At 40.9% G+C, this 18,283-nt stretch overlaps 1 protein-coding gene across 2 annotated transcripts in view; it reads left to right on the forward strand.

Annotated features, from left to right (window-relative positions):
- The window catches only part of LOC105096266 (serine palmitoyltransferase 3), a 150,909-nt gene that overhangs the window by 87,332 nt on the left and 45,294 nt on the right, over positions 1 to 18,283 (forward strand). For both annotated transcript variants that reach the window (XR_004131009.2, XM_031434252.2), the window contains exon 9: positions 1,772 to 1,898. Coding sequence is in view for 1 of the 2 variants with exons in the window: in XM_031434252.2 (XP_031290112.1) it covers positions 1,772 to 1,898 (127 nt within the window). In the remaining variant the exon portion in view is untranslated. The remainder of the gene's footprint in view (positions 1 to 1,771; positions 1,899 to 18,283) is intronic.

Here is an 18,283-nt window from a genome sequence, read left to right on the forward strand (position 1 = left end):
TGAAGGAGAAAGGAAGTCGGGGAAGAAAGAGTGTGGAGGAGGGGGTTTAGGATGATGGACCTGTAGGAAGTGGCGGGGTGGAGGTGGTGGCAGCCAGACTGAAGCTACCAGATCCCCCCAGGGCCAAGCATGATAATCATGTCAGCAACTACCTGAGACAGGCCACTCAAGTTACTATGAATGTTTAGCAAAATTCCTTTTATCTTAGTTACTCTCTACCTAATGAGCTAATATCTTTAGTTACTAGTTCATATGAAGATGAACTATGAACATTTAAAATGTTTGGGTAACCAGGGTGGGGAAGGAGTGGGTGGAGGGACAGATTGGGAGTTTGGGATTTGCAGATACTAAATATTATATATAAAATTGATCAACAGCACAGTCCTACCATATAGCACAGAGAACTATATGCAATACCTTGTAGTAATAGCCTATAATGAAAAAGAATATGAAAATGAATACATAACTGAATAACTATGCTGTGCACCAGTAATAAACATAGCAATTTTAACTGACTGTACTTCAATTTAAAAAATTACAAATAAAAAAAGGTGCTTGGGTAACAACCATGACACGTGCACCCCCAGAGAGAAAGGTGAAAGGCCAGCACAGTCCCAGGTGCAGAAATGCGAGTGGACATGGCTGGTGAAAGAGGATTGGAGAGATGAATCTCCCCCTAGTTCATCTTCGAGGGGATGATCAGAGAAATGGGATTAAGTGAGAATCTCAGCTGCCTCGTTTTCCTGGAAGAGAAGGTGGCTAAATCCTTGCAGACCCCACTTCTAACTCAGAGCTGTCATGGGCCACTAGATTTCCTGTAGGACACCCCAATGGTCCCAGGCTGTCAGCCAATACAGGTGGAATGATAGAAGGTCTGTCCAGCCAGGGCTGATGGCCTCCAGATGCCAGGTCTGAGACACCTCCCCCAACCCCACTGTGTAGAATTAAGTTATTGGAGCTTCTTTGGGCTCTCAGCAGGCTTACCTGGGACCTTATGTTTGGCCTCAGGGCCCAAGCCTGTGGGTGGAGAATCATGCCCACCACAGCACAGAGCAGAATCCTGCAGGGGGTCAGCACTCCAAATGGTGTTGCAAGAATATTCTAGTAGTTCCCTCCTGCCCGGGCACAATCAGAGTTCATCTGGTCCTCATCTCCACTCTGGTTTAATTTCTCACCTCTTCCTTCTGCCACTCCCCTCCCCTGGAAGTTTTCTTTTTATCTTTAACCACCTTCGTTCCTCAAGACTTCACTCCAGGTTCTCACTGGAGCCTCCCTTATCTACTCCCACTGGCCATACCCCATCTCTATTCTCTGCAGTCTCTTAGCCCCGCTGCATATATGAGTTTACATGTCTTGCTATTTTTCCTGCCATTACCCCTCCATGGGCACAATCGACTGTAACACGCTCAGGGCAAAAATTACATCCCGTATATCTGGACACTCCTGAGTACTAACCCAGTGTTCTTACAGGCAAGCTACACAAACACATGTTAAGGAAACCATTTTCCCTTTACACATCTGGGTTTGCCTTACAGACCTCAACTCCAAATTTGCAGCATCCCATTCTTGTCGACCTTTTAGGTTTTTAAGGGCAAGACTAAGAAGAAGGGATAGAAATATAAACAGTTTGGTGATGCCCACTGAAAAGCAGACCACATTCAAGACTCAAATGCCTTGTGCTATGATGGATGGAGACAGGACTAGATGTGATTCTCACCACCAACATGGAGATTCATTTGCCTTCTTTTTGGATTTCCCTCCTTTATTAAAGGACCTTGTGGATTATTTACGGGTTCACTCACACAGTGCTGCATATGCTACATCCATGAGCCCCCCAATAGCAGAGCAGATCATCAGGTCAATGAAGTTCATCATGGGACTGGATGGGACCACACAAGGTAAGAAGGTCTGCAGTGAGCATACCTCCCCTGAACTCTTTCCCTAGGCCTTGCTCTGTCTCTCTTCTGCCCCATCAAACTCTGCCTTTCTCAAATATACACTTTTGTCTTGACATAACCAATTTGTAAGCTATGCCATGTGTGCATCAACAGTACATGGTATATAATAGTACAGGGAGCAAAAATGTACTAGAACTGCTGTCAGCACAAAAAAGTGGGGGGATGATTTTTAAAGCAGGGAAAGCTTTCTAATTCACCTCTTAACGTGATCAGCAAATGTGGATAATTTTGTTTAATTAGTTGTGTTAAAATGAAGCAAATCTTGGTGTGTGTTTGCCTGTGCTTGGTTGATGCTGTCGCTTGTGTTTCCCCGAGAACAAATTAGTCAATTCAATATTCATTATTTTTCATCTACCCACCATCCATCTATTTATTCACTTATTCATTTATTACCAACCAGAGATTTGGGAGAAGAAACCCCCTCACTGCTCATTGAAGGACGCATGGACAGAAAACTCACAATAATAACTTTCCAGCCATTTATTTGATATTGGGTCCCCACAGCTTAGGTGGCTACTTTGTTCAACTCAAAGGGGCTTTATCTTCTTTCTGAGAAATAATTTCATCAAAGGATCTTGGAACTCTCCTTCTTTCCTTGAGATATAATTTACGAAGCTTGTATTGCATATCACCATGGGGGACAATGAGGAATAGGCAATCTAGTGAGTGCATTTATGGAAGCAGCAAGTCCTCCTGGCCCCAGGCCTGCCCAATGGGCTGTAAAATCCATACCGCTCCAACTCCCAAATGACATGAAGCTCTGCCTTGTTTAGCACAACTGTCCAAGTCTTCTATTTCAGTAGAAGTATGGAGAGATCCACCATTTTCCAAATTCATTAAAGCAGCAGAATACTTTACTCACATTCAAATTTTACCCAGAAGCCTACTATATGAAACAGATTAGAACAGGGCTGGTTTGGTTGAAGTCATGTCTCTTCCTGCCTCCAACCTGACATCCCTGAAGTCCTTCTACTGGGTCTCAGTGCTCTGTGGGTCACTGGGTTGAAAAGAAAGGAAAAAAAATCTTTGTTTTTCACTAATACATGAAAATGGCTTGCAGGATATTTTGTTCCTCCATGTAAAATGCAATGACTGATTGACCTCTAAGTTCCTTTTCAGCCTTCTCTTTTGGGGTTTGTGATTCTGTGTTCTATTGAATAGTATGTAAGAAAAGGAAATGAGAATCCAATCTAGGGAAATAGCATAATGCAGTGGTTATGGGCATAAACTGAAAGCAGCTGCCTGGGCTTGACTCCTAGGAGACTACTTGACTCAGTGTGCCATAGGCAAATGACTTATCTGTTCAATACTGAACAAGTTTCCTTATCTGTTTTTCAGTTTCTCCAGCCATAAAATGAGGAAGAGTATGTCAATGATTTAAGGTTCTTGTGAGGATTCTGTACATTAAGACATATAAAATACATAAAAATTTGACTGAAAACAATTTTATTTATAGTAAACAGTATATAATGGCTTCCTACATGACTTGGTATTACTCCCAAGGTGTTCCAGAAGTATTTTGATCATGTCTCAGGGATGATTTTGAAGGATTCTTATGATGGAAATGAGGTAAGACTAGATTTCCTTCAAGGTCCTGGATTAGTGAGGAGGAGTGAAATTAGGCCAGTGTAACAAATAAGCCTTGACAATCTCAGTGGCTTAACTGAACCAGGGTTTACTTCTTGCTTGCACCAGATCTAATACTAAGTGGATAACTCTGCACACTTCCTCTCTATGGGAAGTGACTCAGGCTGTTGTTAGCTTGAAGCTTGGCCATCTCACCACATGACCCCCAAGTCCCCATTATAGAGAGAAAGAGCATTGGCCTGGAAGTGACACTTACCACCTTGCTTACAGTCCATTGGCTAAAACCAGTCACAGGGCCCACCCAAATTTCAGGGAGTGGTGGTGGTAAAGTAAAGGATATGTATAGATAAGAATAAGCAGATATCTTTCAATATTTTAAAACTGCAGCTAGAAATAAAGCTGTCTCCATTCCCACAGGAGCTGTCAGCTTGTATGATAAAACTGGTCTGGAACCAGTGGCTTCTCACAATGTCATCTTAATGATCTTGATCTCATGCATTTCTCAGTGGAAAACAATGGTTTGAAAATTTAGCTAAAATGCAAGTTAGTTGAATTGTTTTATACTGATCAGAATTATCCATTGGTATTATTTTAAATATGAATAACTAGAAAAAAGTAACTCTGAAAATTAGCCTATGTTTCACGGATCACTTATGGATCACTAATTTCTTAGGGTTTATGGTATATATGTTATCAGAATCAGTTGATTATAATGTACCCAATTAGACAAGCATTTCCTTTCCACCTCTGCTCTGCTTTATCACTTCCTAACAGACAAAATTCACTCTGTTTCTCTGATCAAAAAAGATCTACAGAAAGAGTACATTTAAAGATGTGATCATAGGTCCACTGATAGCCATCATCAATTTTACTTCCTCTCTGGTGGGAGATACTTCCCTTGAGTATCTCTCTTATTCTTATAATTAAAGAATTGCTTTGCTATTATTTTTAATTTCCCATTTTAAGTTTTTCCCTTCATTATTCTTGTATCTTAAGAGAGAAAAGAAAGAAATAAACAACAGAGATGGTTATGTGCACACAGACTTGTGCTCTTAGAGTCAAGATAGGAGAATCAGGAAGAAACTTTTGCCTGTTTCATTTCAAAGGAATTAACAAAAGAAAGTTGTAAGAAAGAAACTGACAAAATCATCAGCCAAGTTTCAGATGTTCAGTCTGATTTGGCTTTTGAAGAATTCAAAGGCACACAGTGAGTGACCACGATGGCTTCATTGATAATAATGCCTGCTTTAAATAAGATAAACAGGACTAGTGAAACTTTGCATTAACTCACCCCTTTCTACAGAGATAGGCCAACTCCCAGGCCAAGTTTCCTGGAGCTCAAAGGGGCACACTATATCAAGCCAGAGCTGCCTTAACAGCACCTGAAACAGAGCCTCGCCCCCAGTATTCATCTTCCACCCTCTCCCCCGCAGCTGTAATTGAAGCATTTCAAGGCTTTCTTTGGGATTGAGTTTAGAGAGCTGTTGGCTGAATCTTTTCCTTGATAAATGTCTTCTCTTTCATCTGCAAGGCAAAGCTGTATGCTTCAAAGAAATGCAAATGACAGGAATAAGGGCAATGTTCCTTTGAAGTCAAAATTCAAAGATGAAATAGCAGTCCCAGTGAAATGACAGTGTTTATGCACAAACAGCCACCCTCACTCTGCTGCCAGGCTGCTGGCAGTGTTAATGCACATGAGCTGAGGGGAAGTGACCTGCCTGTGCCTTACAGAGGCCCTGAGAAGTCTGCTGGCCATCATTCCATGCATCACACTGAGCCCAAAGTGGAGACTTGGCCACTCCAAACAAATGGATGTTGTGTGGTCAACTAGCTAAACCAACATTATAAGCTCCTCAATAACAAGAACTGTGCCTTGAGTTAATTTGGGGTTACTCTGAGTGACAAATCCATCACTTGGCTTAATAAATATGTCATGACTCAACTTCTATCATGAAGGTCCACTGAATTTCAGGTCAGCACTTATACTAAACAAGATGGAGTGTTGTTTATCTCATAGGATGTGTAGCTGGGAGTCAGGCTCACACCAGTTGTGGCAGCTGCAGGAATCCCTTGCTCACAGGGAACCCTCAGGGATGGACACCACTTCTGAAAAGGCCCAAAGAGATGGCAGCTTAGTCATTTTCTTCATCTAGACATGGCACATGTAATCACAGGAGAGAGAGCCCCAAACCATGCTAAACTCTCCCCTAGAGAAAGCACAGTCACTCAAGTATATAAAGCAATTACTAACAGAGATAAAAGGGGAAATTGATGGGAATACAATCATTGTCAGAGACATAACACCACATTAACATCACTGGATAGATATTCCAGACAGAAAATAAATAATGCAACAGAGAAATTAAATGATACAATAGAAAAACTAGACTTGGTTGATATTTTCAGAACATTACACACCCCCAAAATAAAATATACATTCCTTTCATGTGCACATGGAACATTTTATATGGTTGATCATGTACTTGGGCACAAAAGAAGCCGCAACAAATCTAAGAAGATAGAAATTCTCTCAAGTGTATTTTCTGACCAAAATACCATGAAACTAGAAATCAATTACAGAAAAATAAAAGAGAAAAAAAATGAAAGCATGAAAATTAAACAACATGCTACTAAAAAAAAAATGGATCAAAAATGAAATCAAAGTTGAAATTAAAAAATACTTTGCGAAAAATGAAAACACAACCACACCAAAATCTATGGGACACAGCAAAGACAGTGCTAAGAGGGAAGTTTATAGTGATACAGGCCTTCCTCAAAAAAGAAGAACAATCTGAAATAAACAATCTAACCTATCAGCTCAAAGAATTAGAAAGAGAAGGGCAAAAAACCCAAAAGTCAGCAGAAGGAAGGAAATAATAAAGATCAGGGAGGAAATAAATAAAATAGAGATTAAGAAAACAATATAAAAAATCAATCAGAACAAGAGCTTTTTTTTTTTTTTTAAAGAGTAAATAAAATCGACAAACCTCTGGCCAATCTCACAAAGAAGAGAAAAGAGACAGCACAAATGAGCAAAATAAGAAAGGAAAATGGAGAAATTACAACCCAAAACACAGAAGCACAGAATATCATATGATAATATTAAGAACAACTATATGGAAACAAAATGGGTAACCTAGAGGGGATGCACAAGTTTCTGGAGACATACAGTCCACCAAGACTGAATCAATAAGAAACTGACCACTTGAACAAACCAATAACTAGAAATGAAATCGAAATAGCATTAAAAAACCTTCCAACAAATAAAAAGTCCAGGACTGGATGGCTTCACCAGGGAATTCTACCAAACATACAAAGAAGAACTCATACCAGTCCTCCTCAAACTCCTCCAGAAGACTGAAAAAGAGGGAATACTCCCAAACTCATTCTATAAAGTCGCCATCAGCCTGATACCAAAACCAGGCAAAGACACTACCAAAAAAGAGAATTACAGACCAATATCACTGATGAACATAGATGCATAAATCCTTACCAAAATAATAGCAAATAGAATCCAAGAGCACACACACAAAAAAATAATTATATACCATGATCAAGTTGGGTTCATCACAGAAACACAAGGATGGTTCAACATATGCAAATCAATCAATGTAATAAATCACATCAAGAAGAGAAAGGACAAAAAACACCTGATCATCTCAATAAATGCAGGAAAAGCATTTGATAAAATTCAACACCCATTTATGATAAAAACTCTCACCAAAGTGGGTACAGAGGGAACATATCTCAATATAATAAAAGCTATATATGACAAACCTACAGCCACCATAGCACTCAACGGTGAAAAGCTGACAACCTTCCCACTAAAATCTGGGACAGGACAAGGCTGTCCACTCTCACCACTCCTATTCAACATAGTCTTGGAAGTCCTAGCCACAGCAATCAGGCAAGGGAGAGAAATAAAAGGGATCCAAATTGGAAAAGAAGAGGTAAAATTGTCACTATATACAGATGACATGAACTATATATAGAAAACCCTAAAAGGTCCACACAAAAACTACTGGAATTAATAAAAATTTCAGGAAGGCAGAGATTACAAGATTAACGTACAAAAATCAGTTGCATTTCTTTACATTAATGATGAATAAACAGGACAAGAAAGTAAAGATACAATCCCCTTTAAAATAGCACCCAAAGTAATAAAATACCTAAGACTAAATCTAACCAAGGAGGTGAAAGGCTTCTACACAGAGAATTATAAAACATTGATGAAGGAAATTAAAGAAGACTTTAAAAAATGGAAAGGTATCCCATTCTCCAAGATTGGAAGAATCAATATTGTTAAAATGGTCATACTGCCCAAGGCAATATACACATTTAATTTAATGCAATCCCTAACAAGTTACCTAGCATATATTTCACAGAACTAGAACAAATCATAATAAAATCTATATGGAACCATAAAAGACCTATAATTGCCAAAGCTTTACTGACGGAAAAGAATGAGGCTGGAGGAATAATTCTCCCAGACTTCAGACAATATTATAGAGCTACTGTAATCAAAACATGATGGTATTGGTACAAAAACAGACATATGGACAAATGGAACAGAATAGAGAGCCCAGAAATGAACCCATAAACTTTTGTTCAACTAATCTTCAACAAAGAAGATAAGAACATACAATGGAATAAAGACAGTCTCGTCAGCAAATGGTGTTTGGAAAACTGGGCAGTAGCACATAAATCAATGAAACTAGAACACCCCCTTACACAATACACAAAAATAAATTCAAAATGGATCAAATACTTAAACATAAGACAAGATACAATAAACCTCCTAGAAGAAAATATGGTCAAAATATTATTTCACATACATCTCAAAAATGTTCTCCTAGGGCAGTCTACATAAGCAATATAAATAAAAGCAAGAATAAACAAATGGGACCTAATTACATTTACAAGCTTTTGCACAGCAAAGAAAACCATAAGCAAAATAAATTGACAACCTAGAGAAAATTTTTGCAAGAGATGAAACTGACAAATGCTTGATCTTCAGAAAATATAAGCAGCTCATATGACTTAATAAGAAACAAACAACCCAATCCAAAAGTGGGCAGAAGACCTAAGCAAGTAATTCTCCAATGGAGACATACGAATGATCAATAGGTATATGAAAAATGCTCAGTATCACTAATTACCAGAGAAATGCAAATCAAACCTACAATGAGGTATCACATCACACCAGTTAGAATGGCCATCATTCGAAAGTCCACAAATGACTAACACAGGAGAGGCTATAGATAAAAGTGGACCATCCTACATTGCTGGTGGGAATGCAGTTTGGTGCAGCCACTATGGAAAACAGTATGGAGATTACTCAAAAAACTAAGAATAGACTTACCATATGATCCAGTAGTCCCACTCCTGGGCATATATCCAGTAGGAACCCTACTTCAGAAAACACCTGCACCCCAATGTTCATAGCAGCACTATTTACAATAGCCAAGACATGGAAACAAACTAAATGTACCTCGACGGATGACTGGATAAAGAAGAAGTGGTATATTTATACAGTGGCATACTATTCAGCCATAAAAACCGACAACATAACGCCATTTGCAGCAACATGGATGTTCCTGGAGAATGTACTTCTAAGTGAACTAAGCCAGAAAGAGAAATACAAATACCATATGAGATCGCTCACATGTGGAATCAAAAAAAAAAAAAAAAAAAGAAAATACAAATTAATACAAATACAAAACAGAAACAGATTCATAGGCACAGAATACAAATTTGTGTTTGCCAGTGAGGAGGGGGGTTGGAAGGGACAGACTGGGCATTCACATTTTGTAGATAATGGCAAGTATATATATAATAGATAAACAAGATTTTACTGTATAGCACAGGGAAATATATACAAGATCTTGTGGTAGCTCACAGTGAAAACGAATACCACAATGAATGTATGTATGTTCATGTATAACTGAAAAATTTTGCTCTACACTGGAAATTGATACAACATTGTAAACCGACTATAACTGAATAAAACAATTTTTTTTAAAAAAGAAAGCACTATCAACATTTGTCTTCTATCTGTTTAAATCTTTGATGCACGGTTTTCAATTAATCAATCAACGTTCTTTTTGAATCCTCAATTTTAGCTCTCTGTCCCTACTTTCCCTTTTCCCTTTTCCCAATTCAGGGTAAACTTTCACTTTTCAGAGAAAATAGAATTTGGATCATGAGGAGGTTTTAAAGTGCGTGCTTTGAAGCCATACCATACTGGGCCCAGTCCCACTGGCTCCATGAATGGCAAGTTGCCTACCCTCTCTAGCCTCAGTTCGATGCTTTTAAATTGGGGTTGTGTGGAGGATTCAGGGATGTAATATAGACGGTGAACTTAGCATGATGCTTGATACACGGTAAGTACTTGATAAAAGTTAATAATTTTTGTTACCTTTAACTCATCTGCATTCCCCCTTCCTTCTTGAATTTTTCCAATAGTTTTTATGCAAACTGGAATCCTCCTGTCTCTCAGGTCTTACACTTACTCCACCAGCAAATCCTACAGCACTTCCTTTGACATATTCCTGGAATCTGGTCACCTCTCCCCCTCACCACCATGGCCTCCATCTGCTCTCCCCTGGATTCCTAAAGCAGCCCCTGAACAGTCTCCTCACTCCTGCCCTTGACTTGTTCTATACACAGAAGCCAAAGTTATATTTTAAAAAATGTAACTCTGACCATATAACCTCTTCACTCAGAACTTTCCATTGTTCCCCATCTTACTCATTGTAAAGTCCAGACTGAGCCCTACAAGGCTTCTCAGGACATGGTTTCCATGTTTCCCACCACTCCTGCCCTTGCTTGGTCCACTTCCAGCAGCTGGCATCCTGACTTTTCCTAAAACTCGGGAAACAGCTCCTACAGAGGGCCTTTGCACTTGCTGGTCTCTCTGGAAAAGCATGTCTGTCCAACACCCATGTGGCCCACTCCCTCAATGTCCTCCCCTCTTTGCTCAAAATCAGCCTTACGAGAGGGGCAGCTGTATCCTTAATGGTACACACCTCCTTGTCCCGCTAATACTCTTTCCCTTGCTTCAGTCTTCCATTTATGAGCAGCTGACAGATAATATATGCATCTGCTTAGTTTCTGGTTTCCCTCACTAGTTTGTAAACTCCAGGAGAGCAAGCATTTTGTCTATTTTGTTCATTACACTGAGAACAGAGCCTGACAATTACAAGTTCTCACCAGATATTCGTTGACTCCTCTCTTTCCCTCTTAGCTCAGCAGATAAACCACCTTCATCCCGTTCATGCCTCTGTGCTTGATTCTCTCCCTTCCCACCTTCAAAAGGCACCCACCCTTTTGCTCAGCCACGAACTCATTCATTTCCTTCATACTAAATAGCTTCCCCTTACCCCCTCTCCTGTTTTAACAGCCACTGAGTCACCTGTTTCATTGCTGCAAATCTCCTCAAAAGAGTGGCCCATTCTGCCCACTCCACCTCATCTTCTCCACTCAGCCATCAGCCTTCCTCCTCTGCCTGTTTCCATGCCCTCTGCTCCCTCACACGTCCACTGCCACCCTAACCTGCTGGGCCCTCCTCCAGACAGACTTGACTGACCTTTCCACTTCCTCTTTTCTCCTTCAGAGCAGTCTTCTCTTAGTTGTGGAAGATGCTCCTCTTTTCTGGTTCTTTATTTCTCTGTCAGTTATTCATTCCCTTTCCCCTTCTTCATCTGCATTTGCCAAAATTCTTTCCTGTGCTCTATTTACATTTCCTCCTTCACAAGTGTGCCCACTTTATTTTTCCTTTATGTTATGTCAAAACATGCTTCTCAAACTTGAGCCTGTATCAGAGACACTGCAAAGGTTATGAAAACCTCTCCACCTCAGAAGAGACAGATATCTCCATGCCTAATGCATTTATTATCTCACCAAAATGGTTATAGGAAAAATAATCCCTGTGATTCAATCACCTTTTCCTGCTGTTACTTCAGGGCAAGGCTGATGGGATACTTTGTAATTGCAAAACTGCCCTTCATGCTAAATATGCATGAACATATTTAATCTTTTTTACAATTGAGTGGCCAGTAGTGTCTTTCTGGAGAGGAAAACAGTGATGGAAATACACTTACAAGTGAAAATAAATAGAGTCCCAATTCCTAATGTATAGTATCCGATTTCAGTAGACTACACCTATATCACCACTTGTAAAAGCTCCTGTGCTTAAACTGAAGTTAAAATAGAATTTTCTATTTGTCTTCGAAGTAACACTTGCCCCACTCCTTTGCCCTTAAACAGAAGGAATTTCTGGGTGGCAGGGTGGAGGATGTGTCTGCACATTGTATAGGTAGAGAAAAAATAAGGTCAAATTAAGATGGAATAGTGAATTATGTTCTTCCTGGAAATAAGGTAATTAGCTATCAGGTTCCTAAAGATATAGGAATTTGACAGAATGGAACACAATGAGATTTTTTTTTTTAATTTAATGCTTTCTGAGTATAGTATTATGGGGTTATTGCTGCAATAAGATGAGACAAGTAGTATTTCTGGCATCCTTTCCCCATCATCTTAGATATTATCAATCAAACTTAATACTATCCAGATAACTGCCTCAATTCTCCACTTTCAATATGAAGGACAAGCTTGATTAGCCTGTCAGAGTATGGCGACCCAGGCTTGCATGAACTTTAGCAGGATGGCCAGGAGGCTTAAACAAATATTAAATCTCTGATGTTCATCATGTCGGCACCCAGCATGTGACTAATCAAAGTAATAAAGTCACAAGAGAAAACAGAGCTCAGGTGGAAAAATAAAGCTAGCAACTTCATATTGAGACTTAATTTACATGAAAATGATTCCGCTCAACATCACTTTAAGCATTTCTTCTACTTTGGGAGACACTAAAAGCTGTGTACCTCTGATGTTATGTCCACTTGGGCAAGTTTATTCCAGATAACTCATTCTGTACCATTTCTGGGATGTTATACATTTTTTCCCAAAGGCTTCAATATTTGTTATTTATTCAGTTATTAGGAGAAGGCATTGAATAAAATGTCAAGGTCTTTCAAGTAACTTCATTCATTTATGAATCTCAATTAATTTTCTCTCTTTTCCCTCTGGAGAGGAAATTAAGATAAAAGAAAAAAAAAGTGAGACCTAAAATATAATGCAATTGCACTGGAAAATAAAACCAGGCCTCCTTGTTACATTATTTTGTCTGGATTATTTCATTCATCCTGATCATTTGTGAAATTTTACCATGAGATTGGCAGGTAAGATACTGACCCTGCTTCTAACCTGACGTGGACTTGGAGAAAGCAGCCCCTGTTTCTTCCAGCTGTGACCCGGAACTTTGCTCTGATCCCTGGAATAGGGCATATATTTTTACACTTGGGTTTAATAGGTTTGAAAAAATGGAAGTGATTAATTGGGGAAATTTAGGGCTTTGAAGGGTACACGGGGTGACAGAATTTCACTCTCCTGGGTGGAATTTTCTCACTTTCTTACTGTTTATATTTGACATAAGATCTATTCGCAAACTCCTTTCATAAGATGATGCTCCTCTTCAGAGCCAGCTGTTTAGGGCTGCAAACTATGCTTTCCCATCTGAACCATCAAGCTTATCTCACAGATGTTCTTGCTAAGTTACTCTTCACCCAGGACCTCTGTGGGGAAGAGACAGTGAGGCACATAAAAGGCTGTGATTAGGGAGATGAAATTATGATTGCTAGACAAGGATTTTTAAAAGTTCTTCTCTGCATCTACCTTGGTGGAGAGTTTGGTGGACACAAAAGTGACTTCCTACAAGTTCTCCCCCACCAAACCCAGCAACATATTGTTAGATGTGTCCCTCTGAAGTCCCTCAGTGTAGTGGAGGAATCCAAAGAGAATTCCACCTGAAATGGGCTGTCTGAGGCCCCCAACATCCAAGGCTCACAGTATCGTTGAGGGTGGAGCTGCTGCTCCCTAAATATATTTGCCACTGGGTTACCAGCTGGAAATGCAGAAAGAGGCAGAGAAGCAGACAAAAGTCATGGAGAGGGGCATTTTTAAAATGCTTTCAGGCCACTGGTATTTCAACAACAGCTAATGCAAAACAGATGGTGGTGCTACACTCTGCTGGCTTTCAATTGAGGGGCTTCTCCATTCATGATTAATCACCTGTGCTGGGGGGTAAAGACTTCTGTCTGGTCTTTGTGTGTGTGTGTGTGTGTGTGCGTGTGTGTACCTATGGTGGGGGTTAGCAAGCAAAAGGACAGGCGTTGCCTCTCTGCCCTATTGCTGCTTATGTAATTTTGAGACAAACTGGAATGAATCCCAGAAACACAGATTGACAAACCATTGGAACCCCAACTGGGAGGGGGAGTCTGTCTGGTTGTGTAGTAATGGTTTAAAGAAACATTCCACAACATTCTGTCCCTTCATTTACTTCATCTAAAGAGTTAGCCAAGGGTAGAATTTTATGGTAGATCAGTGAATCCTGCACTTGCTTTGAGGTCTTAAAAAAGTTCCCCAGCAAGATTATAAAGAGAATCAGTTTGTCTTTTAGATGGCACTGGGGCAAAATGATAGTATGGCCACTTCCTTCCTTCTGTCCCTCAAACAAGATATCCTTCTACACCGCGTGTCCTACAGAAGTGTCCTCTTCTCTTGTGTTTCATCTGTGTAGATGGACTCTGAGTCAGGGCATTGTGACCTAATCCACATGGAATTCCCTGCTGGTTCTGTACAATGAACGAGGAAATGACATGATTCCAGCTGTAGGATCTTTGAGGGTGAAAGGGAGCTGCTGTTGCTGGATCTCTGTTTCCCCACCATGGGTTCATTGTCAGCTAAGCAGCAAAACCCCAAATGCAGCAGCAGCCATGCCCCAGCCCCATTCTTGTCTGCAGAGGTTTGTAGAGGAAACCAGCTCCCCCACCAGCCACAGCTGGGGAGGATTAAGCAGGTGGATTTGTGCCTGGAGAAGCTCAGTATGTGCTCTCTGGGCTAGAGAGGATGTATTAGGTCTCTATTTGTGCAGAACAGACTGCCACAACCTTAGGTGTTTAACACACACCCATTTACTATCTCTAAGTCTTCTGGAGTCTGGAGTTAATCAGGGCTATTTCTTCTCTGCCCAGGTTCTCACAAGGGTGGAATTACACTGTCAGAAGCTGCCTTCTGTTCTAGAGATCAAACTCCTCTCCCAAGCTCACATGGTTGTAGCAGGACTCAGGTCCCAGGGCTGCAGGAGTGAGGTCCCGGCTTCCTCATCGGTTGTCACCTGGGGCCCCTCTCAGCTTCTAGAGACTTGAATTCTTACCACATGGTCCCTCTAACTTCAAACCCAGCAGCGGAGATGCCCCATGTCACATCCTCTCTTTCTATTTGTACCTCTTTCTGCAGGAAGAGGCCAGTACTTTCTCAGGCCTCACCTGATCAGGCCTTAAGTCAATATCCCTAAAATTTATTGTACCTTTGTAAAAGAGGAGGATTTATGTAGTTAGATTTCCAGGGATCATACACTTCAATTGGAATATTGAGAATGATAATTATTCTGGTGAACATTTAATTCTGGGAGATAAGAAAATATCAAATGATATGTCCTGGGCACCAAAACAAACAAATAAACTGAGGAAGGTACAGGAATAGCTAGATTGGCTGTAGGTGCCACAGGTCACTTCCATTGATCATAGAGACCCAGCCTTAGAAGGAAAGTCCAAGCCTCAGAGGGCAAAACCAATTCAAATGAATGATTTTCCAAATTTATGAACCATGGATTTTTTTTCCCAAATGAAATTTTATGTGGATATCCATTTTATTTTATTTTATTTTATTTTATTTCATTTTTTTTCATATTTTACAACACTTATATAGGACTCATTGTGGTCAGGGACTCTCCCAAGTGCTTAATATTGAATCCTCTTAATACTATGAAATGGGCATGCTTATTATGACCATTGTCACTGTTGTTATTCACATTTTATGGTGAAGAACCTGAGGTGTAGAAATGAAATACCTTGCCCAAGATGGCAGAGCTGATTTTGAACCCAGGAAACCAGGCTCACATTCCTTGAGGGCTTGGCCGTGATGCTGTTGTTGTAGAAACAGGTTGGAGGGGGATAGATCTCCCATCATATAAGACTCTCCCTCAGTCTTTCCCTGCACCTCCTCATGGAGGCTTCCTCAATTCACCCAGCAAACACTTTGAAAACTAGAGGGTTGACTTGTAGGTGCTGCTTCACTGGGGCTTCCTAATGAAAACCTTCATTTATGCAGTTGCTCAGAGCCTTTCTAGGGGATCCAGTTACTGAGCTGGGATCTTTGCTTTGCCTTGTTCCCACTGCAGTCGCTGCCTAGCATTTCTTCACACATTTGTGCTGCCACTCTGGCCCCCTTACCTGTCCCACCACCTGCAGGTTCTTCCTTGTCCCACTCCAGGCACCACACACTGTAACTTCCTCTTCCTCACCCCCCTCAGAACATGTCATGTCCTACTGGTGATACTGTCATGGCTCCCTGGTCCCCACCAACTCTCCAGTCAGCATCTGCAGCTCTCAGGGTCTGGTTCCACTGATCTTTGTCACTACTGTAAACCAAATGTTCTAGGCAAGTGGGCTCCCAACTCCCCTGGTGCACAAGGGGTTAACTTACCACCTCTAGGTCTTTGCTCCAAAGCCCCAGAGCATTTCTTCCATAGGGAATTCAATTTTCTACTTTCCGTCATTATTATGGGTAATAATATTTCTGATCTGTAAGCTCCTTGGAAATAATAGATTTATTCATCTTTTCATCCTCCCCCAAGTCCTGGGAAATAGGAGGAGCAACTGTTATCATCCTCATTGAACAGATCAGTAAACTAAGGCTCAGAGAAGAGTGACTTTCTCACCTCCATAGAAAAGAGAAAAGTGCAGGTGGAAACTGATATACAGATCTGTGATAGAGCATAGAGACAAAATTGCTTTCTGGCATCTTGGATTAGAATCAGCCTTATTATCTTCATGGAATTAACAACCATGATATAATTTATAACTTCAAGTCATGGTTCTAAAGTGGGGAGCACACAACAGTTATGCAACATTTTTTTCTTATGTAGCATTTTTTTTCTGCAAGGTCCATGCCAGCCCTTCTGAAGCAGAATCTTTGCAAAGAGGCCTTCCTGTGAGTATTCCAGGAAAAAAAACCTCCCAGAAGCCCCTTGTGTGTTCCTCTTTTGAAGAATCACCAACTTGCAAGGTTCTCACCCCAGTTTCCCAAAATACCCCATTTGATGTGTAAAATTCCATAATTAGTGACTTCCTAAGGTACTCCTCTCTATGTAAATGCAAATTAACATCTAATTTTATTACTCCTTCTGTAAATATTTGAGAAGTACTGCTATGAGACAAGCCTGCTAAATCTGTCTAGATCTGTCTTTTGGCTCTTCTCACGTGCATATTATCTGACACCTACCTTGTATCCTATTAGATTATTTCTTTCCAAACAACCCCAGAAGTTTTTCACCCTCTGTTCCACCTTGGCAGTAGGCTCTGGTAGAAAGTGAGTGTATTTCACATGTGAAGTGTATGAATCTATGACTCATGGGACTCACAGTTCTCAAAGGAGTTTCCAGCTTCTTTTGCAGAGCAGTCTTTGATAGACCTGAGGGCACAGTCAATGTCCAGGTCAGCTGGATGACGGTCATGATTTCCCAGCTTTTGTTTCCTCATCTGTGAAAGGGGCCCCCAAACACTTCTCCTGGCTCATAGTAGGTTTACAAGAGACGTCCATTCTCACCTCCCTTATGGATTAACCCCTGATGGTATATTTGAGCAGTGGGTGGGGAGGTGGAGGCAGGGGTGTTAAGTCCGGCCATACAGGCAGCTGTCCACCCCCAATGTCAGGCCCTCTGGCTCCTGCTCCTGTGTGCATCCCCTTGGGGCCTGACTGAGTGGCCTAGACAGTCCTCAGAACATGTGTCTGTGACAATAAAATATGCTGTAACCTTGGAATTTGGACATCAAAAGGGAAAGCTTCAGTGCCCAATAAACATGTGTGCTTCCCTCAGCAAACCCCTGCAAACACTGCTTTCTCCATCCCACTGGGGAGCTTGTCACTGCTAATGGGATTCTTATGCTTCTTGCTGCTCTGTAGCCTCTTGATCTTTACTGAGCTCTCTCTGCCCCTGAGTGTGCTGGAACAGAATGTCTTGTCTGGTGTCCAGAGCTTTAAACAATAGACACTGGTTCCTGCTGCCACATTGAAACTTGACTCCAAGGTCTCTCCCAGACCTGCCCCAGGCCAGAAGGAGCAGCAAAGGGTGAGCATCAGGCAATGAAGGGGAAGGAGGCCAGGGGAGGCCTTCTCATACCACTGCAGGCACTCTTTAAGATCAATTTGGTTGTTCAGAAAGATCTACTTCTTAAATTATGAGATGTGTTTTATGGAAAGTCTTCCTGCCTTTAAAGTAGGAACCGTCATTCCCAAGTAAGTCTGCCTAGGTGCATGGATGAAGTCACTCGGTCTGTATTCTGCACTGGTGGAAGGTGGCAGTGTGTGTTTCTGAAAGTGCCTTTTTAAGCCTGGGGAGTAATTAGGTAAGTCCCCCTGTGGTGTCTGTTAGAGAGTTAGCTTGCAGCATCTGCAGGAATAGAGAGTGGCACTGATATTGGCTCACAAGCTGCTCAAATCCGCCTCCTTCACTCAGGCTCATGGGGGGAATCCCTTTCTCCTTTTCTACATTTGGATGGCTCACAGAGAAGAAATTTTTCTTTAGCTTTGGAAAGATCATCATGGGAGTGTCCACT

Source organism: Camelus dromedarius, chromosome 18, assembly GCF_036321535.1.
Source record: "Camelus dromedarius isolate mCamDro1 chromosome 18, mCamDro1.pat, whole genome shotgun sequence".
NCBI classification, from domain to species: Eukaryota; Metazoa; Chordata; class Mammalia; order Artiodactyla; family Camelidae; genus Camelus; species Camelus dromedarius.